This window comes from Chlamydomonas reinhardtii, chromosome 2 (assembly GCF_000002595.2).
Source record: "Chlamydomonas reinhardtii strain CC-503 cw92 mt+ chromosome 2, whole genome shotgun sequence".
NCBI classification, from domain to species: domain Eukaryota; kingdom Viridiplantae; phylum Chlorophyta; class Chlorophyceae; order Chlamydomonadales; family Chlamydomonadaceae; genus Chlamydomonas; species Chlamydomonas reinhardtii.
In genome coordinates this window covers 2,926,125-2,949,218 of record NC_057005.1, presented here as the reverse complement: position 1 = coordinate 2,949,218, position 23,094 = coordinate 2,926,125, and the positions used below count along the sequence as shown (strand labels likewise).

The window sequence follows — 23,094 nt, the reverse complement described above, 5'->3', positions numbered from 1 at the left end:
GGTAGCGTCCAGTGCGTGGGCCACCAGTGGGTTCAGCGGCAGCTTGGAAATGAGTGTGTAGCGCATCGTTGATGTCGGTGCTGGTGGTGGCAATGTGTTGGGTAGTAGGGTGGCGTACAGCTGTCAGTTTTTGTCGCGGTCCTGATTTGCCGAGCATTATTTTGGAGGCTTTGCCTTGAGAGGTTGCGAATAGCTTTCTAATCCGTGTTAACCATTTGCTGGCGGCCTTGGCATTGGCTTCTTTCTGAGTAGTGCGGCGTGTCTTGAGGGCAGTTTCCCAGTCCCGTTTGGCGGCGGCCGCGGGTGTGGGGTTCGTAGGGGCCACGGGTGGTACGGGTGCTGGCGCTGTGGGGGGCGGAGTGGGAGGCTCCTGTGGTTGCGCTGGGGAGGCGTGCACGAGAGCTAGGTAGAGTTGCTTTTTCTGTTTTTCGGTGGCTAGCAGCCGCTTTAGCTTCTTGGCCTCCGCCCGGGACGGTTTTGCTCTGGAGGTTCGGGGCGGTTTTTGGGGACACGTGTCGAGCATGATTTTGGCTCCGACGGCTAGTGCTCCATAAAGGGCGGTGGATGCGGCGTTGAGGTCAAGCGTGGAGAGTTGTGCGCGTGCGTCGGTGACAATGTTGTGGGCGGTGCGTGTATTTGCTACGTGATGTGTGTTGGATGAAAGTGCGGTTACTGTGGAGTCGATGATTTGTCGTGCGCTGCGACCGGGTATGGTGAGCGCGGCATACAGGGTTTCAAGGGCAGTGGTTCCGTCTGCTTCCCATCGCTGTGTGATGGTGCGACTCTGGGTTTGAGTGATAGGCTTGACGATGTTTGCTAGTGTAGGGCCGGTGCTTGTGTCTGCGCTCGGGATATCTGGTTCCGCGGGTGCAGTGGTGGTTCCCGTGGGTTTGTAGGGAAGGTTAGCCTTTAAGTGTAGGCCCAGGTGATCGGTGGTGCCCCCGCATGCTGAGGTCCATTCCGTAGCCGCAGGGCAGCCCTGGGCGTGGTTGTTTGCTAGGAAGTCGTCGATGCGGCTCTGATGTGTAATTGTGTCGTGTTGTATCTGCGTGTACGTATGTGGCCTAGGGCGTGTGCGCGCGGCGGGTGATAAGCCCGTCTGCTTCAAGAAGTTTTGATGTGTTGTGTCGTTGGTAGTACTGGTGTTGGTGCTTCTGTCCGTGTCGTAAGCAGCAGCGTTCCAGTCCCCGCCGGCTAGGAGGGGTTCTTTCAGACGGGCTGCACTTCGTGAGGCTCGAGTGATGTAGGTGTACAATGCTTCGCGGGTGCGCTTGTCATCGGGTGGGCAGTAGACTCCGATGATGTGGATAGGCGTCGAAGAGGAAGGGGCCATGCGCAGGTGGACCATGTAGCCCTGGAGTGTTGCCGGCGTGGGGAGGCAGGTGATATGTTCTTTGCGGGCGTATCTGGTGTGAACCGCAAGCGTGACTCCGCCCGAGGGTTGGTGCCGCCGTTGGTCTTGTTTTGGCCCCTTTGTCGGTGTCGGTCGGGGTGTGCTGTGGACAAACGTGGAGTACGATTTGAAGCTGTTTTTGATGATGTCGCGTTCTGTTCTGGTCCTGTGGGCTCGAGTTTTAGTTTCAGTGAGTACGAGAATGTCCGCGTCCCAGGTTTCTGATTCTTCCCTAATGGGGGCCAGGTTGGATAACAACCCCCGGGCGTTGAGCGTGACAAAATGGCATGTGCTTGTGTGGGCGGGTGTAGCTGGTGCCGGGCGCTGGGCCTGCGGTAGTGCCGCGGCTTCCAAACATGCCTGGAGCGTGGCTTGTCTTTTCTTTCCAGGAGCGCGCTGTGGGGGGTTGTGAATAACTGGTGGTGGTTGTTGCGCGGGTGTGGAGGCATGGTTCGGTGGTGTGCCAGGGGTGGGTTGCGAGGGAGGTGCCTTGGTAGGGGTCCGTTGTGCAGGGAGGTTTGTGGTGGGCCGTGTCGGTTTGTGCGGTGAAGGTGGGGACAGGGAAAGGGCGCGTTTTGCTGCTTTACGGCGGTTGATGGGAGATCCCATGGCTCGCAGGAGAGCGTGAGTGAGTGTGTTTGTACGTGCCTTCTTGGGTGGTGGGCTGCGGACGGGGGTATTGGCATGCTTGTCAATGATATCTTGCGTGCATGGACCGCCATCCCAGATGGGGCCCCAGCGGAGGAGGGAGGGGTCCTGGGTACGGGGGCCGTGTGTCCAAGTTGAGTGTGTTACCGCTATGTAGTGGTTGCATTCGGCGGTTGGGAAGGTAGGGGGGAAGCCCGCAAGGGCCCACGAGTGGGGTACGTGTGCTAGGTATACGTTGTGTTGGGGGCGGTCATATGCCGTGGGTTTCGGGAGCGGGAGCCAGTCTGTGTACCCTGGGCCAATAATGTGGATTTGTACTCCGGGGAGGAGGGACTGGAATGCGATGAGGTCTGGAATGGTGAGCATGGCTGTGTCTTCCACATTGCGGCAGTGCGTCTGCACGGTTCGTTCAGGGGTTTCGGTTTCCTCGTAGAGACCCAGGATATGCAGTCGCAGCTCGTCGCTGCCCGGGCTGCTTGGTGCGGTTAACTGTCTGAGTTTGGATGCAATACATGTGCGTATGGCCCCTGTCATTGATGCCCAGCTCGCAGGTTCAGTGGGCATGAGTGGGACTTGGCTGCCGGGTAAGGCCGCTAGGGTAGCAAAGAGGGCGCAGTTATTGCCCCATGCGCACGTGTCGAGCAAGCGGTGTCCTTGAGAGGTGAGGCGGTGGGCTAGTTGGGTTAGGGAGCGGTATTCGGGGGGTTCGGGAAGTGGGGTGTTTCTGTCTGCTGAGCGCATGCGGTCGGGCGCCCAGTTAGCGGGCGGGCCGGTCGCGTTCAGGCACAGCGGATGTAGGGGGGGTGTATCGGGTGTGCGAGCTGATAGCGTAAAAACCGTGCCCGTGGTTTCAAGTGCGGTGGTGCGGCGTATGGCCCGCGGTTGGGTGTCAGCGGAGTCCAGGACCAGCCAGCTGGTGCCGTGCCGTTTGATGGCTATCACATGGCCATAGATGCCACTGGAGTAGCCGGGTGTGAAGATTAGGAAGCCGTGTTCGGTCTGTTTGTGTCTACGTGCAATGCTGGCAGGGGAGTCATCGGGGCGAATGTTGTCGTGGGCGTGGATGGCCAGGGCTTGGTTCGCTCTGTGGCAGTTATACTTGAGGTAGTGATTGATGGCGTGGACTGAAAATTGGCCGATGACTGGTGTGAAGGCCTGCGTCCACGCGTGTGTTTGTGCTGGTTGGTTTGCCCCCTGCGCCTGGTGCAGCATTTGCTCGGCATACGTGAGTACGCGGTACGGGGAGATGGCCGCGCATCCTAGCAGGTTGTTAATGGCGTGAATCCAGCAGAAGGAATGCTGTTGCTGTTCGAAAAAGGCAGGCGGTAATCTGTTTGGGTGCGTGCGGGATGGGGGGGCGGTGTGGTCGCGGCTGCCGGCTGTGTATAGCTGAGTGGCTGTTCTACGTGGTGTGGTAGTGACTGGACGGTAGGTCGATTCTGGGTTAGATGGGCGTCCCTTCGCCAGCCTGTGTGCCTTTCGCGCGCCATGTGTAGGCGGCTTCGGCAATGCTGGCTGACAGGAGGCCTGGGGTTCTGGCTCTTGCCTGTTGGGGCCGTGCGAGTGGTGAACATCATTGTTGCAGAGGGGCCCCAGGCGCCATGCCTCCGGCATCCAGGTTACGAGGGCGGCCCAAGCGCTAAGGAGCAGGATGGCGATGAAGCTCGGGTGGCAGGCTTTCACGATTGGGACGATGGGGGAGCGCACGGTAGGGTTTTGAGTGTCGTTTTCCAGTGGCTCTATGAGCGTATTATCATGTGCTTGCTGTAAGCTTTCCGTTGTGGGGTTGAGCGCGTGGTTGGGGCTTACATTTGAGAGGAAACAGGTTCTGGCTCTCTGTTTTCCCACAAGAGGGTTTTTAGTCTTGCTGTTATGGGTTGAATGATGGGGCTGATTGGTTAGCGTGTTGTGCGATACTGAGGCGCTGGCTTGGGAGGGGTGCGAGCTCGACGAGAGGAGGAGTGCGCACAGCAAAGAGATAGTTAACATAGAGAACTTCGTGGTGTATCTTATCAAATTGGTCATTTTGCTGGCCTCTAGGCCGCTGGTCGCTGTTCTGCTTGCGTTCGGTCGACCTATTAGCGGTCGGTCTGCCTTGGTATTGAAGCGTTGTTGTTTGTGCTGCTCAGTGGTTTGCTTGCCTCCACTCAGTTTTGGGCTTGCCGGGGGCGGCTGGTAGCCCGGTTGACAGTAGGATCGGGGGAACGTGGGTTCGGGGGCGCGTCGCACAACTGTGATCCCAAGGAGCATCGACTGTTGACCATATTGGTAGTTGCGTGAGGCCCCTGCAGGCGGGGCGCTCGCTACCGGTCGTGTCTCCGCAATCCTTGGGCAGTCTGCCGCTTCGGAGCCTGCACCTATTCTCCCAAGCTTTTTAATTTGGCTAGGGATCGTAGGGCATGGCTCTGCCACGCTGTCAGCCGGACTTGGCCCTATCGGTGCCAGTCTGTGAGTGTTGTGCTGGCTAATTAGCCAGCATAGTGAGACAAGCGGTAGAGCAGCATTCTATTTATTGCCCCCTGATATTTGAATACCGCAGCCAGCCACTCAGCCGCCAGCGGCGCCGCCACAGTGGCGGGTTAGCCTGGACCAGCTGTGGGTGGCTAACGCTGCGGGGGCTGTGTCCTACGTCCACTACACGGGGCGGCTCTTGGAGCCTGGGCCTGGCGTGCTGCCCCCGGCGGTGGATGGGGCGTGGCAGCCTGCCTGTGTGCTGCAGCATCGCAAGCCGCGGCACCTGTGGACCTTTGAAGAGCGGGCGGCGTACGATGCAGCATCACCAGGGGACCGGGCGGGGGCGTGGCCTCGGGCGCCGTACTTCCTGGCGCCGGAGGCTGGGGTGGTGGTGCACCCGGAGCACTGCCGGATTGCGGGTGTCAGCTTGGCGGACTACACGGTGCGGGACGTGCGGCGGGCCATCACCGCGGCTAACCCGGCCGCACCTCCGGCTTCGGCCCGCCCCGCAGCCATGCCGTGCCCGGCGCCAACACAGCAGGCGGGGGCTTTGGGGCCCCAGCCGGCGGCACAGTCGCGGCTGGCGAAGCGGGAGGCGGAGTGGCAGCGTGCAGCGGCGCAGCTGACCACCACGGCGGCGCAGCATTTCCACAATAACCCGGTGGCTCTGGACCCCTGGCTCCACCGCACCTCCGCGGCAGCCGGGCTGCAGAACACGCCGGCGAGAGAACTGCAGTCGTATGCATCCCCGTCCCAGCACTCGGGTGAGGGGCCGCGACGGTCCGCGCGGCTGCAGGAGCAGGCGGCGGGAGGGGCGGGACCTAGCACTGGGCCTGCCACGGCGGCGGCGGCAGCAGCGGCGGCGGTGGAGGGCGACCCTCGCATGCCGCCCCCGGATGCGTCCCTTCTGCGGGGTACGTGGCGGAGGCTGTGGGACAGCCACGGGTGACCACGGGGTGCGGGGGGTTGGGGGCGCACTGTCCTCACCCCGCCTGCGGGCCACCTGGCCCGCGGGCGTGGGCCAGCCTAACGCACATCTTCCTGGAGTGTCCAGCTTATGCGCAGGCGAGGACGTGGCTGCAGCAGCTGTGGGCCTGCGTTGCGCCCCAGGCAGCGGCGCCGCCAGTGACGGACGCGGGTTTCATGCTGGGGGACCGCATGGGTATGTGGGCCTCAGGCCCGCGGGGGGCGGGCGCGCTGTTGTGGAGCACTTTGCGGGCCACCTTCTTGTACGCCGTCTGGTGTGCATACTGGTCCCGCGAGCCTGCTAAGCAGACATCGGAGCATGTGGTTCGGGAGGTGGTCAGCGAGCTGCGCAGGGTGATGCAGCTGCGTTTCACTGCCGCCACGCTAACCCCTGAAACCCTGTCGGCTCTGCCTACACAGCTTCTCACCGCGCAGCTCAAGGCGGCTAAGCTGGAGCACTTTGTTGCCATCTGGACGGCGGGTGGCGCGCTTTGTGAAGTGGAGGAGGTTCAGGGTGGGTCACCGAAGTTGAACTTGCGGCTGACGCTTGCATCACCTGTGCAGGCCCCCTAGTTTTCCTTTTGGGCGGCGTTTCTTTCCAGGCGCTGGCGTGGTGTACTATCGTCATCAGCTTATCTGGCGCCCTTGTGTTTTAGCTCTGGCTGGCGTCACAGCGCCTGGGCGGCTGTGGGCCTTCCTGCACAGGGCGTCTTGCAGCGGGCTGGAGCCCGCTTAGTCAGCGCCACATCTGGCCCGTTTAGTCTTCTGCTTGTGTCTCCTCTGCCGGTTCTCCTGGGGTGTTGCTTAAGCAACCGACTTGTGGGGGTGGGGTGGGTTTGGGCGGGGCGAGTGCGTAGCGCTGGTGTTTTCTTTTCTGGCGCGCGGTGGTGGTGGTTCTTGCGGCTAGGCTGTGGTGTAGGTTGGTGCTTGGGTTAGGTCTGGGGGTGTTTTTGTGCAACCCCTCCCGGGGGGCGGGGGGGCCAGCCTCCTGCTCTGTCTGCCGGGTCGGGTCGGGGTGGGGTGGGGTGGGATGGATGGGTGTGGTTGGTGGCGGTTTCGAGGTGTTTGCTTTCTGTTTTCTTCTCTTTTCTCCTCTTCTTGCCCTGTTAGGGTTCTGGTCTCGGGGACCAGGCTGTTTTCAGGCAGCAGGGGGGCAGCGCGTCTGCCCCTGTTCAACCTTGTAAGGATGATTCCTCAAAAAAAAAAACGCCAGTCGGGGGGCTAAGGTGCTGGTGTACCGGCTGCAACATGCTTACCTGCCTTGCGGGCTGTACCGGGCGGGCAAGGGCATTCGGCCACGGGTGACCACGAGGTGCGGGGGGTTGGGGGCGCACTGTCCTCACCCCGCCTGCGGGCCACCTGGCCCGCGGGCGTGGGCCAGCCTGACGCACATCTTCCTGGAGTGTCCAGCTTATGCGCAGGCAAGGACGTGGCTGCAGCAGCTGTGGGCCTGCGTTGCGCCCCAGGCAGCGGCGCCGCCAGTGACGGACGCGGGCTTCATGCTGGGGGACCGCATGGGTATGTGGGCCTCAGGCCCGCGGGGGGCGGGCGCGCTGCTGTGGAGCACTTTGCGGGCCACCTTCTTGTACGCCGTCTGGTGTGCATACTGGTCCCGCGAGCCTGCTAAGCAGACATCGGAGCATGTGGTTCGGGAGGTGGTCAGCGAGCTGCGCAGGGTGATGCAGCTGCGTTTCACTGCCGCCACGCTAACCCCTGAAACCCTGTCGGCTCTGCCTACACAGCTTCTCACCGCGCAGCTCAAGGCGGCTAAGCTGGAGCACTTTGTTGCCATCTGGACGGCGGGTGGCGCGCTTTGTGAAGTGGAGGAGGTTCAGGGTGGGTCACCGAAGTTGAACTTGCGGCTGACGCTTGCATCACCTGTGCAGGCCCCCTAGGCTTCCTTTTGGGCGGCGTTTCTTTCCAGGCGCTGGCGTGGTGTACTATCGTCATCAGCTTATCTGGCGCCCATGTGTTTTAGCTCTGGCTGGCGTCACAGCGCCTGGGCGGCTGTGGGCCTTCCTGCACAGGGCGTCTTGCAGCGGGCTGGAGCCCGCTTAGTCAGCGCCACATCTGGCCCGTTTAGTCTTCTGCTTGTGTCTCCTCTGCCGGTTCTCCTGGGGTGTTGCTTAAGCAACCGACTTGTGGGGGTGGGGTGGGTTTGGGCGGGGCGAGTGCGTAGCGCTGGTGTTTTCTTTTCTGGCGCGCGGTGGTGGTGGTTCTTGCGGCTAGGCTGTGGTGTAGGTTGGTGCTTGGGTTAGGTCTGGGGGTGTTTTTGTGCAACCCCTCCCGGGGGGCGGGGGGGCCAGCCTCCTGCTCTGTCTGCCGGGTCGGGTCGGGGTGGGGTGGGGTGGGATGGATGGGTGTGGTTGGTGGCGGTTTCGAGGTGTTTGCTTTCTGTTTTCTTCTCTTTTCTCCTCTTCTTGCCCTGTCAGGGTTCTGGTCTCGGGGACCAGGCTGTTTTCAGGCAGCAGGGGGGCAGCGCGTCTGCCCCTGTTCAACCTTGTAAGGATGATTCCTCAAAAAAAAAAAACGCCAGTCGGGGGGCTAAGGTGCTGGTGTACCGGCTGCAACATGCTTACCTGCCTTGCGGGCTGTACCGGGCGGGCAAGGGCATTCGGCCACGGGTGACCACGGGGTGCGGGGGGTTGGGGGCGCACTGTCCTCACCCCGCCTGCGGGCCACCTGGCCTGCGGGCGTGGGCCAGCCTGACGCACATCTTCCTGGAGTGTCCAGCTTATGCGCAGGCAAGGACGTGGCTGCAGCAGCTGTGGGCCTGCGTTGCGCCCCAGGCAGCGGCGCCGCCAGTGACGGACGCGGGCTTCATGCTGGGGGACCGCATGGGTATGTGGGCCTCAGGCCCGCGGGGGGCGCGCGCGCTGCTGTGGAGCACTTTGCGGGCCACCTTCTTGTACGCCGTCTGGTGTGCGTACTGGTCCCGCGAGCCTGCTAAGCAGACGTCGGAGCATGTGGTTCGGGAGGTGGTCAGCGATTCCTCAAAAAAAAAAAAGCTGCGCAGGGTGATGCAGCTGCGTTTCACTGCCGCCACGCTAACCCCTGAAACCCTGTCGGCTCTGCCCACTCAGCTTCTCACCGCACAGCTCAAGGCGGCTAAGCTGGAGCACTTTCTTGCCATCTGGTCAGCGGGTGGCGCGCTTTGTGAAGTGGAGGAGGTTCAGGGTGGGTCACCGAAGTTGAACTTGCGGCTGACGCTTGCATCACCTGAGCAGGCCCCCTAGGTTTCCTTTTGGGCGGCGGTTCGTTCCAGGCGCTGGCGTGGCGTTTATCGTCATCAGCTTATCTGCTTTCAGGCAGCAGGGGGGCAGCGCGTCTGCCCCTGTTTAACCTTGTAAGGATGATTCCTCAAAAAAAAAAACGCCAGTCGGGGGGCCAAGGTACTTGTGTACCGGCTGCAACATGCTTACCTGCCCTGCGGGCTGTACAGGGCGGGCAAGGGCATTCGGCCACGGGTGACCACGGGGTGCGGGGGGTTGGGGGCGCACTGTCCTCACCCCGCCTGCGGGCCACCTGGCCCGCGGGCGTGGGCCAGCCTGACGCACATCTTCCTGGAGTGTCCAGCTTATGCGCAGGCGAGGACGTGGCTGCAGCAGCTGTGGGCCTGCGTTGCGCCCCAAGCAGCGGCGCCGCCAGTGACGGACGCGGGCTTCATGCTGGGGGACCGCATGGGTATGTGGGCCTCAGGCCCGCGGGGGGCGGGCGCGCTGCTGTGGAGCACTTTGCAGGCCACCTTCTTGTACGCCGTCTGGTGTGCGTACTGGTCCCGCGAGCCTGCTAAGCAGACGTCGGAGCATGTGGTTCGGGAGGTGGTCAGCGAGCTGCGCAGGGTGATGCAGCTGCGTTTCACTGCCGCCACGCTAACCCCTGAAACCCTGTCGGCTTTGCCCACTCAGCTTCTCACCGCTCAGCTCAAGGCGGCTAAGCTGGAGCACTTTGTTGCCATCTGGTCGGCGGGTGGCGCGCTTTGTGAAGTGGAGGAGGTTCAGGGTGGGTCACCGAAGTTGAACTTGCGGCTGACGCTTGCATCACCTGTGCAGGCCCCCTAGGTTTCCTTTTGGGCGGCGGTTCTTTCCAGGCGCTGGCGTGGTGTTTATCGACATCAGCTTATCTGGCGCCCATGTGTTTTAGCTCTGGCTGGCGTCGCAGCGCCTGGGCGGCTGTGGGACTTCCTGCACAGCGCGTCTTGCAGCGGGCTGGAGCCCGCTTATTTTAGTCAGCGCCGCATCTGGCCCGTTTAGTTTTCTGCTTGTGTCTCCTCTGCCGGTTCTCCTGGGGTGTTGCTTAAGCAACCGACTTGTGGGGGTGGGGTGGGTTTGGGCGGGGCGAGTGCGTAGCGCTGGTGTTTCGTTTTCTGGCGCGCGGTGGTGGTGGTTCTTGCGGTTAGGCTGTGGTGTAGGTTGGTGCTTGGGTTAGGTCTGCCGGTGTTTTTTTGCTACCCCTCCCGGGGGGCGGGGGGGCCAGCCTCCTGCTCTGTCTGCCGGGTAGGGGTGGGGTGGGGTAGGATGGATGGGGGTGTTTGGTGGCGGTTTTCGAGGTGTTTGCTTTCTGTTTTCTTCTCTTTTCTTCTCTTCTTGCCCTGTCAGGGTTCTGGTCTCGGGGACCAGGCTGCTTTCAGGCAGCAGGGGGGCAGCGCGTCTGCCCCTGTTCAACCTTGTAAGGATGATTCCTCAAAAAAAAAAAACGGGGCGGCTCTTGGAGCCTGGGCCTGGCGTGCTGCCCCCGGCGGTGGATGGGGCGTGGCAGCCTGCCTGTGTGCTGCAGCACCGCAAGCCGCGGCACCTGTGGACCTTTGAAGAGCGGGCGGCGTACGATGCAGCATCACCAGGGGACCGGGCGGGGGCGTGGCCTCGGGCGCCGTACTTCCTGGCGCCGGAGGCTGGGGTGGTGGTGCACCCGGAGCACTGCCGGATTGCGGGTGTCAGCTTGGTGGACTACACGGTGCGGGACGTGCGGCGGGCCATCACCGCGGCTAACCCGGCCGCACCTCCGGCTCCGGCCCGCCCCGCAGCCATGCCGTGCCCGGCGCCAGCTCAGCAGGCGGGGGGTTCGGGGACCCAGCCGGCGGCACAGTCGCGGCTGGCGGAGCGGGAGGCGGAGTGGCAGCGTGCAGCGGCGCAGCTGACCACCACGGCGGCGCAGCACTTCAACAATAACCCGGTGGCTCTGGACCCCTGGCTCCACCGCACCTCCGCGGCAGCTGGGCTGCAGAACACGCCGGCGAGAGAACTGCAGTCGTATGCGTCCCCGTCCCAGCAGTCAGGTGAGGTGCCGCGGCGTTCCGCGCGGCTGCAGGAGCAGGCGGCGGGCGGGGCGGGACCTAGCGAGGGGCCTGCCACAGCGGCGGCGGCAGCAGCAGCGGCAGTGGAGGGCGACCCTCGCATGCCACCCCCGGATGCGTCCCTTCTGCGGGCTACGTGGCGGAGGCTGTGGGACAGCCACGCCAGTCGGGGGGCAAAGGTGCTGGTGTACCGGCTGCAACATGCTTACCTGCCTTGCGGGCTGTACAGGGCGGGCAAGGGAATTCGTCCACGGGTGACCACGGGGTGCGGGGGGTTGGGGGCGCACTGTCCTCACCCCGCCTGCGGGCCACCTGGCCCGCGGGCGTGGGCCAGCCTGACGCACATCTTCCTGGAGTGTCCAGCTTATGCGCAGGCGAGGACGTGGCTGCAGCAGCTGTGGGCCTGCGTTGCGCCCCAGGCAGCGGCGCTGCCAGTGATGGACGCGGGCTTCATGCTGGGGGACCGCATGGGTATGTGGGCCTCAGGCCCACGGGGGGCGGGCGCGCTGCTGTGGAGCACTTTGCGGGCCACCTTCTTGTACGCCGTCTGGTGTGCGTACTGGTCCCGCGAGCCTGCTAAGCAGACGTCGGAGCATGTGGTTCGGGAGGTGGTCAGCGAGCTGCGCAGGGTGATGCAGCTGCGTTTCACTGCCGCCACGCTAACCCCTGAAACCCTGTCGGCTCTGCCCACACAGCTTCTCACCGCACAGCTCAAGGCGGCTAAGCTGGAGCACTTTGTTGCCATCTGGTCGGCGGGTGGCGCGCTTTGTGAAGTGGAGGAGGTTCAGGGTGGGTCACCGAAGTTGAACTTGCGGCTGACGCTTGCATCACCTGTGCAGGCCCCCTAGGTTTCCTTTTGGGCGGCGTTTCTTTCCAGGCGCTGGCGTGGCGTATTATCGTCATCAGCTTATCTGGCGCCCTTGTGTTTTAGCTCTGGCTGGCGTCGCAGCGCCTGGGCGGCTGTGGGACTTCCTGCACAGCGCATCTTGCAGCGGGCTGGAGCCCGCTTAGTCAGCGCGACATCTGGCCTGTTTAGTTTTCTGCTTGTGTCTCCTCTGCTGGTTCTCCTGGGGTGTTGCTTAAGCAACCGACTTGTGGGGGTGGGGTGGGTTTGGGCGGGGCGAGTGCGTAGCGCTGGTGTTTTCTTTTCTGGCGCGCGGTGGTGGTGGTTCTTGCGGTTAAGCTGTGGTGTTGGTTGGTGCTTGGGTTAGGTCTGGCGGTGTTTTTGTGCAACCCCTCCCGGGGGGCGGGGGGGCCAGCCTCCTGCTCTGTCTGCCGGGTCGGGGTGGGGTGGGGTGGAATGGATGGGGGTGGTTGGTGGCGGTTTTCGAGGTGTTTGCTTTCTGTTTTTCTTCTCTTTTCTTCTCTTCTTGCCCTGTCAGGGTTCTGGTCTCGGTGACCAGGCTGTCTTCAGGCAGCAGGGGGGCAGCGCGTCTGCCCCTGTTCAACCTTGTAAGGATGATTCCTCAAAAAAAAAAATGGACGCATACAGCCACTGCCGGTGCACCCGGTCATACGCCTTTTCAATGTCCAAGAAGTACAGCGCACCACCCTGCCGTGGCGTGCCGTCCGCGCCCACGTCCAGGCGCATCCATTCGATCAGGCCTTGGAGGTACAGCGCGTTGTCTCCAATCCAGCGGCCGGTGATGAACGCGGTCTGCAGCTCATCCACAACTGCATCCAGGGCGGGCTGCAGGCGGGCGCTGACGGCCTTGGACACCATCTTGAAGTCGCAGTTGAGCAGCGTGATGGGCCGGTAGGACGCCAGCTCGGCGCGGTCCAGGCTTTTGCCCTTGTAGATGAGCGTGATGATGCCCTCCCGCCAGGAGGCGGGCAGCGCCGCCGCCATTTCACCGCCATCGTGGGCGTCTGCAGCGGCAGCAAAGGCAGCGGCAGCAGCAGCACACAAGCGCGGACCCAGAAGCGCCCAGAAAACCTTGTACACCTCGTACGGGACCCCGTCCGACCCAGGCGCTTTACCATTGGCGGAGCCAGCCAGCGCTGCCATCAGCTCGGCATCACTGAGGGCGCCGTCACCGGACCCCTCTGCGGCGGCCTGCAGATCCGCTGGAACCTTGCGGTCAATGGCCGCCAGAAGCTGTTGCTGCGACGCCGTACAGACCGGCTGCACGCAGAACAGGCCGGTGGGGCTGGTGCTGCTGTACATGGCTGCGGCGGCTGCGGAGACAGTGTTGCGCGTGCCCGGCCCCGTGAGCGCCACAGGCGCCGGTTGCCCCGGCACCTTCAAGTGTGTGATGGGCTCCTGCGCGCCGGCTGCTGGCTCGTCAGCCTGCCGATGGAACCAGCGAGTGCCCCGCTCCCCATGCTCCTCCATCAGTGCAGCGCGGGCATTGTGGCTGGCCGCTGCGGCAGCTGCCCGCTCCTCCCGCACCGCCAAGTTGGCCATGGCCGCAGCCTGACGCTGCGCGGCGCTGGCACCCGGCCGGTCGGCCAGGGCAGCGGCCGCGTCTGCGGCCAGCACCACGCCATGCAGCCCGTCCCGGGTCTGGCGTGCATGCCGACGGTGACGGAGCAGCTGGATGACGCCGCGCAGCAGGTGCAGACGGCCTACATGGACTACGTGCTCCTAGACGCCCGAACCCTGCGGTCCGCTAAGCGTGGGCCGGCGGACCCCGGCGGGGCCAGCGGGCCCAGCCGCCGGCAACGCCAGCACCGCAGCCGCAGTACCTCCAGCCTCATGAGCCTGGGCAGCGCTCCATTGCGCCCCGGCGGCGCCAGCTCAGGCGCCGCTAGCATGAGCACCAGCAGCGGCGGCGCGCCCCCCAGCCAGGGTGGCGGCCGCCGCGGCAAACGCCACATCAGCAACAGCAACCGCCACCGCCACGGCGCTGCCGTGGCCGGCGGGGGCTCATAATGCGGCCACCAGTGGGCGCGGCGAACCTTTGGCTGCTGACAGTGAATGTCAACGGCCTGGGCTCGCCGTTGAAGGCGCGGGCGCTGGTCTCGCACCTGCAGCAAGTTGGGGCGGATGTGGCGATGGTGCAGGAGACCCACGCTACTGACACGACCGCGCTGGAGTCTTGCCTTCGTGCCGCGCAGGGGGCGTGCCTTCCGTGGCGCCACTGCCTCGCTGCCAGCCCGGCAGCGTCGCCCCACTCCTTTTTTGGGCTGAGCCCCCCGAGCGAAGCGATCCAGGGGGGGGCGAAGCCCCCCAGGATTGCCCCTGTCCGTGCCTGCCTGCCTGCGTGCCTGCCTGCGTCGACAAAAAGTACCATACTGGCACAAACCGCGAGCGCCACGTATTATTAATTGCTATTCCCTATTGTAGAAAAATAGGCGGCAGGGAACTCTCGGCCGGAGTGAGAAGGGACCTTGCAAGTCCATGGACATCTTGACTTTCTTCAGTCCGCGAGTATAGCTCTCGGGCCCTGAATATCTTACATCCATGTATCAAAACATGTCGACGACAAGCGTCTTGGGGCAAGAATGTCGAAATCTTGTGCAACAGCCGAACCATGCGTGCCGATCCCGCCTTAATTATGTCGCGGCCCCGGATCACGCGCCCGAGCCCCACTAGCCGTTTGTGGTGCTTGTGAGGGATTTGGAATGAGGTATCACGAACTCATGTGTGGAGTGGCGTGGACAGGGCGTGGCGGTGCCTTTGGTATGCCCCTTTGCCAGTCCCGCTGGGCTTGCAAGGGTGCTGTTCATGTCGCCGGTACCCATCGTCACATCCCTTGCTCTAGGGGCTCAGCCCATTTTCCAGCTGTACAAAGCTGACACCCCTTGTTTTTGAGTAATCATCCTTACAAGGACGCGCTGCCCCCCTGCTGCCAGAAAGCAGCCTGGTCCCCGAGACCAGAACCCTGACAGGGCAAGAAGAGAAGAAAAGAGAAGAAAAACAGAAAACAAACACCTCGAAAAACCGCCACCAACCACCCATCCAACCCACCCCACCCCACCCCGACCCGGCAGACAGAGCAGGAGGCTGGTCCCCCCGCCCCCCGGGAGGGGTTGCACAAAAACACCGCCAGACCTAACCCAAGCACCAACCTACACCACAGCCTAACCGCAAGAACCACCACCACCACCGCGCGCCAGAAAAAGAAAACCAGCGCTACACACTCGCCCCCTGTTCAACCTTGTAAGGATGATTCCTCAAAAAAAAAAGTTCTCTCGCCGGCGTGTTCTGCAGCCCCGCTGCCGCAGAGGTGCGGTGGAGCCAGGGGTCCAGAGCCACCGGGTTATTGTGGAAATGCTGCGCCGCCGTGGTGGTCAGCTGCGCCGCTGCACGCTGCCACGCCGCCTCCCGCTCCGCCAGCCGCGACTGTGCCGCCGGCTGGGTCCCCGAACCCCCCGCCTGCTGTGTTGGCGCCGGGCACGGCATGGCTGCGGGGCGGGCCGGAGTCGGAGGTGCGGCCGGGTTGGCCGCGGTGATGGCCCGCCGCACGTCCCGCACCGTGTAGTCCGCCAAGCTGACACCCGCAATCCGGCAGTGCTCCGGGTGCACCACCACCCCAGCCTCTGGCGCCAGGAAGTACGGCGCCCGAGGCCACGCCCCTGCCCGTTCCCCTGGTGATGCTGCATCGTACGCCGCCCGCTCTTCAAAGGTCCACAGGTGCCGCGGCTTGCGATGCTGCAGCACACAGGCAGGCTGCCACGCCCCATCCACAGCCGGGGGCCAGGGGTGCGGGGTGGCCAACTCGCCCCATGTGATCGGCAACGGCCGGCAACCGCCCCCAATTCCCAGTTGCGACCAGGCCCCGGCCCGATTTCTTTGCATAGACCTATAAGGAGTACCCCATAGAAGACCCCTGGCGCGTCGGGCAACTAAAATAAGGCCTCCGACAACAGAGCAACATTTCATCTGCCATTGCTGCGTGCACCACCTTGGTGACGCGCTTGGCGCGCCAGATCATGCTCTATTAGCAAAAGGAAGAAGATGGGGTGCTCAGGAGGGGGCTTTTAAGCTTCGAGGCTGTGGGCAATGCTCATGGCGGCAGAAAGCTGCCACAGGGCAAAAGAGGAGCTTTGCAACTGCGAAGTTGCATATCATCCCTCCTCAACTCAAACATTCTGTTGGATTGTAAATCTACTCGCCGCAGGGTTTAACTGAACTTGCATCAAGCCGCTTTCCTCTCATTTTTGGTGTCCCAAGTCCTAGGAATCATTTACGATACATAGGGGCAAACCTGAGGCAATTGCCATGCCAATAGAGCCATCGCCGAGTGCACAAAGTCGTCACGGAGGTGAAAGGCCAGATGACAGGGGGCCGGGAAGCGCGAACGCCCACAGCTAGCAGCCGTAACTGCATGGATGTTATGTATGGTGTCAGTCATGCATAATTAGCCCCTTGGAGGATTAAAAACGTGAGATATACCATTGTTTCGATAAGGATGTCACTTGTGTGCATAGAATAATCGATCGCATAGCCCTAGGAATAATCTTGGATAGGCAACGAAGTGGATGATGTACCGGGGGATACGCAAGCGTGAGAAACACGTATAAAAAGTCGTCGCGGGTGTTTCAGGCGCCTAGAAGTGGTGCCTGGACCGCGCGGGGCGCACATTTCACCCCTGATCCACCGGCACTAACTATATTTCCATCTAAAGATGCTCCCGGGCTCCAAGGGAGAGCGAGGCGGGGAAGGACGAGCTTGCCAACAGCCAGCATGACGCTAGCAGCGTCCGGCAAGGCCGTCCTGGCCCGGCCCCAGTTGTGTTATGCGCCCAAACTGATTGTTACATGTCAAGGTCAAAGTAGTGCTGGCGGCTGCTATTGCGCAGTCCTGCTTTCGAACTTAGGCTCAGAATTGCACCTCGCACCGCGCATGGAAGCCCCTCTCTGCTTGTCGTAGGCACCCGAAGACCTGAAACAAAGATTCTTCAGACCTCCAATACATAATAAGGCCATAGGTTGCTATCGCGCAGCTTTCCCTGCCTCCAAGCCGAGACTCAAATTTGCGTCGACAAGCATGTATTCGGCCACCGTTTCATAGTCGCCCGACGCGCCAGGGGTCTTCTATGGGGTACTCCTTATAGGTCTATGCAAAGAAATCGGGCCGGGGCCTGGTCGCAACTGGGAATTGGGGGCGGTTGCCGGCCGTTGCCGATCACATGGGGCGAGTTGGCCACCCCGCACCCCTGCCGGGGGCAGCACGCCAGGCCCAGGCTCCAAGAGCCGCCCCGTGTAGTGGACGTAGGACACAGCCCCCGCAGTGTTAGCCACCCACAGCTGGTCCAGGCTAACCCGCCACTGCGGCGGCGCCGCTGGCGGCTGAGTGGCTGGCTGCGGCGGATGCTGTTCCACGCCCGCGCTCCGCACGTGGCCGACCGCGGCCGCCAGCCGGGCAGGCAGCCCCGCTGGCGCCGGCGCGTCGCTGTACACCCACGCCCACGTGGTGGCGGAGTCCGGGCGCACATGGGTAAGCAGCGCCCGGGTGAGCATCTTCCAGGGTTGCCGGCCTGGCGAAAGTCTTAGCTTGCAGGGCAGACAGGAACGCAGGCAGGTCGACGTGGTTGACACCCCCGTCCTTGTACGGCAGACAGGCCGTTTCCCGCTTGGGCAGCAGGAGCGGGTTCCCATGCGACACCAGGCTGGCGTCCTCAGCGTGCATGGAGCGCGCAGCAAAGTGGTCCACCAGGTCGGTGAGTTCCTTCAGCTGCGCAGGCGACGGGTTGAGGAAGCTGAAGTGGTAGGCCAGCTTCGCCGCCAGCACCTGGCCCACCTGTACTGGTCACGGGATTTGCGGCAACGTGCGCCTCCAAGCGCTGCTTGAGCTCCAAACGCAGCGAGGGGTGAAACAGCAGGTACGTGGGGAAGCGCCACTGCTCCCGGTGCGCATGTGGCAGGTCGGGCAAGGACAGGGTGAGCAGCACACCGTTGTGGTCCCCAGGCGCCCCATACGTGCGTGCGACATCCACCACCCACGGCGCCGCGGTGGCACTGACATACCACCGATCCAGGCGTGCGGGAGAGGCCGGCTTGGGCGTGGCCGGATGCGTGTAGCCCTTGGCGCCGCCACGCTTGCTCGCCCAAGGGTCCACCAGACTGAACTGGGCGAGGAGGCTGGCAAGTTGCGGGGCACCTGCAGCACGTGACGGGCTAGGGGCCGCCTCCTGACTGGCATCGGTGACACAGTTCCAGTCCCCACCGACAACAAGCACCCTGTCCGTGGCCAGGTGGGTATGCAGCCCGGCAAAGAAAGCAGGCTTGTCCGCCACGGCCGTGGGCGCATACACACACACGAAGCGCAGGCGCAGGTGACCCACGTCCCAATCCCAACATACCACACGGCCCGCCGCATCCGTTGACGGCGGCTGCAGTACGCAGCCTGGAAGGGACAGCCGACTCCGCGCCAGGACAGCCGTCCCACAGGAGTGGGGCGACGCTGCCGGGCTGGCAGCAAGGCAGTGGCGCCACGGAAGGCACGCCCCCTGCGTGGCGCGAAGGCAAGACTCCAGCGCCGTCGTGTTAGTAGCGTGGGTCTCCTGCACCATCGCCACATCCGCCCCAACTTGCTGCAGGTGCGAGACCAGCGCCCGCGCCTTCAACGGCGAGCCCAGGCCGTTGACATTCACTGTCAGCAGCCGAAGGTTCGCCGCTCCCACTGGTGGCCGCATTATGAGCCCCCGCCGGCCACGGCAGCGCCGTGGCGGTGGCGGTTGCTGTTGCTGCTGTGGTGTTTGCCGCGGCGGCCGCCACCCTGGCTGGGGGGCGCGCCGCCGCTGCTGGTGCTCATGCTAGCGGCACCTGAGCTGGCGCCGCCGGGGTGCAACGGAGCGCTGCCCAGGCTCATGAGGCTGGAGGTACTGCGGCTGCGGTGCTGGCGTTGCCGGCGGCTGGGCCCCCTGGCCCCGCCGGGGTCCGCCAGCCCACGCTTAGCGGACCGCAGGGTGCGGGCGTCTAGGAGCACGTAGTCCATGTAGGCCGTCTGCACCTGCTGCGCGGCGTCATCCAGCTGGATGATTCCTCAAAAAAAAAAAAGCTGCTCCGTCATGTCGAAAGGCAGGGGCGTGTCTGCAGACTGGGCTGAGTATAGGCGCCACCAGCCAGTGAACTCGTCGCGCAGCTGTGCCAGGACGGCGGTACGGCCGGCTGGCACGCGGCAGACGGCCCAGTCCGGTACGGTGGCGCCCTGGTCACGGAGGTAGGCGAGGAGGCGGCCACCAAGCGTGTCGTGGCCCAGCTGCGCCCACTCATGCCCCTGCACATCTGCGCAGCGGTTCTGGTGCGTCACGAGGTCAGAGCCGATGGCAACACACGTGTCCCGGGTCAGGCAAACGGCCCCGTACTCCGCCTCACTGCCCGCACCCCCACCAGCGCGCCCAACCTTGTCGGCCGAAACCCCCAGGCCCCTGCCCCTGCCCTTACCACCACCCGCCGGTTGTGGCGTCTGCAGTGGCGGCCGCGCCTGGGGCGGCGGCTGGGGCACTGCCCGCCCCGCTCCTCCACCCTGACGCCCCAACCCGCTGCCCCCACCAGCCTGCTGTCCCCCTGCCGGCCGTCCAGTGGGCACGTGCGGCGGCGAGCTAGCACCGTCCTGCGGGGGAGGCAGCCCGCCGCCCAAGCGCCCTGCCCTCTGCTGCGGGAGCTGGGCGGGGCCACCGCGCCCTTTGGAGCGGGGCTGTTGCAGTGGCGGCGGCGGCGGTGCGTGCGTGGCTGGTTGCACCCGTCGCCCCCGCCCGGACGCCGCCGTGGCAGCGCCATCGCCTGCCCCGTCCTGGCCCCCTAGCGTGGCCAGGACCTCAAACCGGGAGCCAGTCCGGGGCCTGGGCGGCTGCACCTGGCGCTGCGGCTCCTGCTGCTGCTGTTGCTGTAACCGCCGTTGCTGCTGGAGATGGAGATCCGCCATGTAGGCCAAGTACCGCTGCATCACAGCGGTCTGCTTCTGATCCTGCCTGGCGGCTGCCCGCTGATCAAAGGGTGGCTGTGACGCGGGAGCCCCACTGTGCTGCTGCTGCACGCCAGCATTATTAGTCAGCGCCACATCTGGCCCGTTTAGTTTTCTGCTTGTGTCTCCTCTGCCGGTTCTCCTGGGGTGTTGCTTAAGCAACCGACTTGTGGGGGTGGGGTGGGTTTGGGCGGGGCGAGTGCGTAGCGCTGGTGTTTCGTTTTCTGGCGCGCGGTGGTGGTGGTTCTTGCGGTTAGGCTGTGGTGTAGGTTGGTGCTTGGGTTAGGTCTGGCGGTGTTTTTTTGCTACCCCTCCCGGGGGGCGGGGGGGCCAGCCTCCTGCTCTGTCTGCCGGGTAGGGGTGGGGTGGGGTAGGATGGATGGGGGTGTTTGGTGGCGGTTTTCGAGGTGTTTGCTTTCTGTTTTCTTCTCTTTTCTTCTCTTCTTGCCCTGTCAGGGTTCTGGTCTCGGGGACCAGGCTGATTTCAGGCAGCAGGGGGGCAGCGCGTCTGCCCCTGTTCAACCTTGTAAGGATGATTCCTCAAAAAACAAAAGCCGGCCCAGCACCGGCAGGGCGAGCCCTGGCCGCCGGCGGCCCCCCCACGCCTGCCGCCGGCTGGACCCCGCTAAGCCCTCTCGCTGTCACCCGCTGCTGCGAAGAGGGCTGCTGCTGCAGTGCGGCCCGCAGGGCAGCCGCAGCAGCACGGTTGGTTTCCCCCGCCACCAGAACTGGCAGCGGGGGCGGGGCCCCGCTGTGTGGCCCGCTGGCGCCACCAGCTGCAGCCGCCACGTCACCCAAACCCACCGCCTCCTGCATCTGCACGTCCCCCACGTGGTCAACAATGTCCGCTGCGGTCGCCATGGCAGCCGCGGGCCTCGCCACACCCAAGGTGTTGCCACCCAGGTCGGCGACCCCAGCTGCAGCCGGAGCAGGGCTGCCTGCCGCAGCTGTCGTGGCCGCCCCAGCCGCCTGGGGGGCGCCACGGACCTCCACCTGCATGGGCTCCTCACCGGGCATCTCAAACTTGGCACAGTGCAGGTGAGAGAGCTGCGGGTCCCAGACTGGGCCCCGCACACAGGCAAAGATGTGGTTGGTGATGCCCTGGCCTGCGGGGGCCTGGGGCTCCCCCTTGGGGCCCACCGATTTGGCGCACTGCTCTGAGACCACATAAGCACACGCCAGGTTCGAGGGGTCCGAGGTGGTGGGATAGCCACCCGCCTGCAGCACCAAATCGGTGCGACCGCGGAAAGCCCCCCACACAGGGCCCCCTACCATCTTGACCGTGACGGTGTAGGTGCCCGGAATGATGGGCCGGGTGTCCACTGGCACGTGAACCGTGAGGACAGCCTGACCGCGCTGGAGCGGTACCGCCAGCGGCGACTTGCGCATGAGCTTTTTTTTTTTTCCGCTGTGAAGGCTGCTTTGCTGGCGCTGGTCGCGCGCCGGCTGAAGGCCAGCCCCGCAAACGTGCGGGAGGGGCGGCCTGTGCTGTGCAGAGAGTGGCCCTGCAAGAGCTGCGGCTGGTTGCCCTGCCTGCACATGGTGTCCAGCACTGACAGGGCAGCACTGGTCACTTCCCGGACGCCAGCTGAGGACAGCTGCTCGCCCTCTGGGAGCCCCGTGGTGGCACCCACCAAAAGGACTGGGTAGGTAGGCAGGCTGGGGCCCTGAGGCTGCGTCGTCAGGTCCTGCACGCCGTGCGCCAGGCTATGCGTGGACAGGTCAAGGTGGAGCTGCAGCCCGGGGCTGAAGAACGGGCTGGCAGTGTTGCCCCCACCTGCAGGGGTGCTGTCCGCTGCCAAGTCCGGCAGTGGGCGGCGACGCCCAAACGCAGGCCCCCCACACGGCACGGCGTGTGCTGCTGTGGCCGCGCCGTGTGTGTGTGTGCTGCATTTTTTTTTTGGGGAATCATCCTTACAAGGTTGAACAGGGGCAGACGCGCTGCCCCCCTGCTGCCTAAAAGCAGCCTGGTCCCCGAGACCAGAACCCTGACAGGGCATGGCTGGTGTTGGCCCCTGGAGTCTTGGCTGCGCTGAGACACCAGGCGGAACCGACCAGGATCACCCAGCAACTGCATAGCTGCCCAAGATCAGCACTCACAGGGCATCACAGCAGGGCGGGCGCCAGGCAACCAGGCACCAGGCAACAAGGGCACGAAGACGAGCCACACCCCGAAAAAACAGCCAAGTGCTGCAGGGCTCCCCCGACCGCCACACCCAAGGCACCCTGCTGCACGCGCGGATGCAAATGACCAACCACAAAGGTTGATACACCGCCTGCTCCAAGCTGGTGAAGTGTGGTGCTCGCCGAGATGTTAAAATGCCGACAAGCAAAATGTCGCCAACTCCACGGCGACGCTCCTGAACCGCCAGAATCCTATTCCATAGCGATGTCGAGTTCCAAAGCACAAGCCGGCATAGGCTGAAAGGCGCTGGAGAGGGAGTGTCGCGCTACAGCTGCAAAGTGGACTGAGGGTTTTCGAGGTGTTTGCTTTCTGTTTTCTTCTCTCTTCTTCTCTTCTTGCCCTGTCAGGGTTCTGGTCTCGGGGACCAGGCTGCTTTCTGGCAGCAGGGGGGCAGCGCGTCTGCCCCTGTTCAACCTTGTAAGGATGATTCCTCAAAAAAAAACGAAAAACGAGCAAGCCCACAAATGCAGACTGCTTCACAGTGGTTCGTAGGCCTTAAGAAGCCTAAAACAAAAGGAAGCAAGTCAAACTGCATCTGGATGACCCACAGGGGTGGTGAGGCGCTGCTGCCCTGCGGCAAGCCGTCCTCAAAAAAAAACGAAAAACGAGCAAGCCCACAAATGCAGACTGCTTCACAGTGGTTCGTAGGCCTTAAGAAGCCTAAAACAAAAGGAAGCAAGTCAAACTGCATCTGGATGACCCACAGGGGTGGTGAGGCGCTGCTGCCCTGCGGCAAGCCGTTCAGCACTGGGAAGGCGTCAGAGAGCATCCCATTCACACACACGCGGGCAGAGCCGTTGGCAGTGAGCAGGCGGATCCAGCGCAGCATGCGCGGCCCAAACCCAAGTCCCTCCGCGGACGCATACAGCCACTGCCGGTGCACCCGGTCATACGCCTTTTCTATGTCCAAGAAGTACAGCGCACCACCCTGCCGTGGCGTGCCGTCCGCGCCCACGTCCAGGCGCATCCATTTGATCAGGCCTTGGAGGTACAGCGCGTTGTCTCCAATCCAGCGGCCAGTGATGAACGCGGTCTGCAGCTCATCCACAACTGCATCCAGGGCGGGCTGCAGGCGGGCGCTGACGGCCTTGGACACCATCTTGAAATTGCAGTTGAGCAGCGTGATGGGCCGGTAGGACGCCAGCTCGGCGCGGTCCAGGCTTTTGCCCTTGTAGATGAGGGTGATGATGCCCTCCCGCCAGGAGGCGGGCAGCGCCGCCGCCATTTCACCGCCATCGTGGGCGTCTGCAGCGGCAGCAAAGGCAGCGGCAGCAGCAGCACACAAGCGCGGACCCAGAAGC

At 63.8% G+C, this 23,094-nt stretch overlaps 3 protein-coding genes across 3 annotated transcripts; 2 read left to right on the top strand and 1 right to left on the bottom strand.

The window, feature by feature from the left end:
• The first annotated feature begins 4,054 nt into the window (after nt 1–4,054).
• Nucleotides 4,055–7,979, top strand: CHLRE_02g095035v5 (uncharacterized protein). The gene is made up of 4 exons (XM_043059502.1): nt 4,055–4,489; nt 4,585–5,409; nt 5,550–5,657; nt 5,882–7,979. Exons 1-4 carry the CDS (start codon nt 4,441–4,443, stop codon nt 5,908–5,910), a joined length of 1,011 nt encoding a protein of 336 aa, XP_042927136.1. The 5' UTR covers nt 4,055–4,440; the 3' UTR covers nt 5,911–7,979.
• A 2,065-nt stretch (nt 7,980–10,044) lies between these two features.
• CHLRE_02g095034v5 (uncharacterized protein) lies at nt 10,045–11,980 on the top strand. Its single transcript, XM_043059501.1, has 3 exons — nt 10,045–10,736; nt 11,118–11,543; nt 11,686–11,980. Exons 1-3 carry the CDS (start codon nt 10,136–10,138, stop codon nt 11,763–11,765), a joined length of 1,107 nt encoding a protein of 368 aa, XP_042927135.1. The 5' UTR covers nt 10,045–10,135; the 3' UTR covers nt 11,766–11,980.
• A 4,464-nt stretch (nt 11,981–16,444) lies between these two features.
• Nucleotides 16,445–21,084, bottom strand: CHLRE_02g095033v5 (uncharacterized protein). Its single transcript, XM_043059500.1, has 4 exons — nt 20,413–21,084; nt 19,501–19,674; nt 18,468–18,675; nt 16,445–17,447 (listed from the first exon to the last, which is right to left on the bottom strand). The coding sequence occupies exons 1-4, from the start codon at nt 20,995–20,997 to the stop codon at nt 16,960–16,962; spliced, it is 1,455 nt and encodes a 484-aa protein (XP_042927134.1). The 5' UTR covers nt 20,998–21,084; the 3' UTR covers nt 16,445–16,959.
• Nucleotides 21,085–23,094: the final 2,010 nt, after the last annotated feature.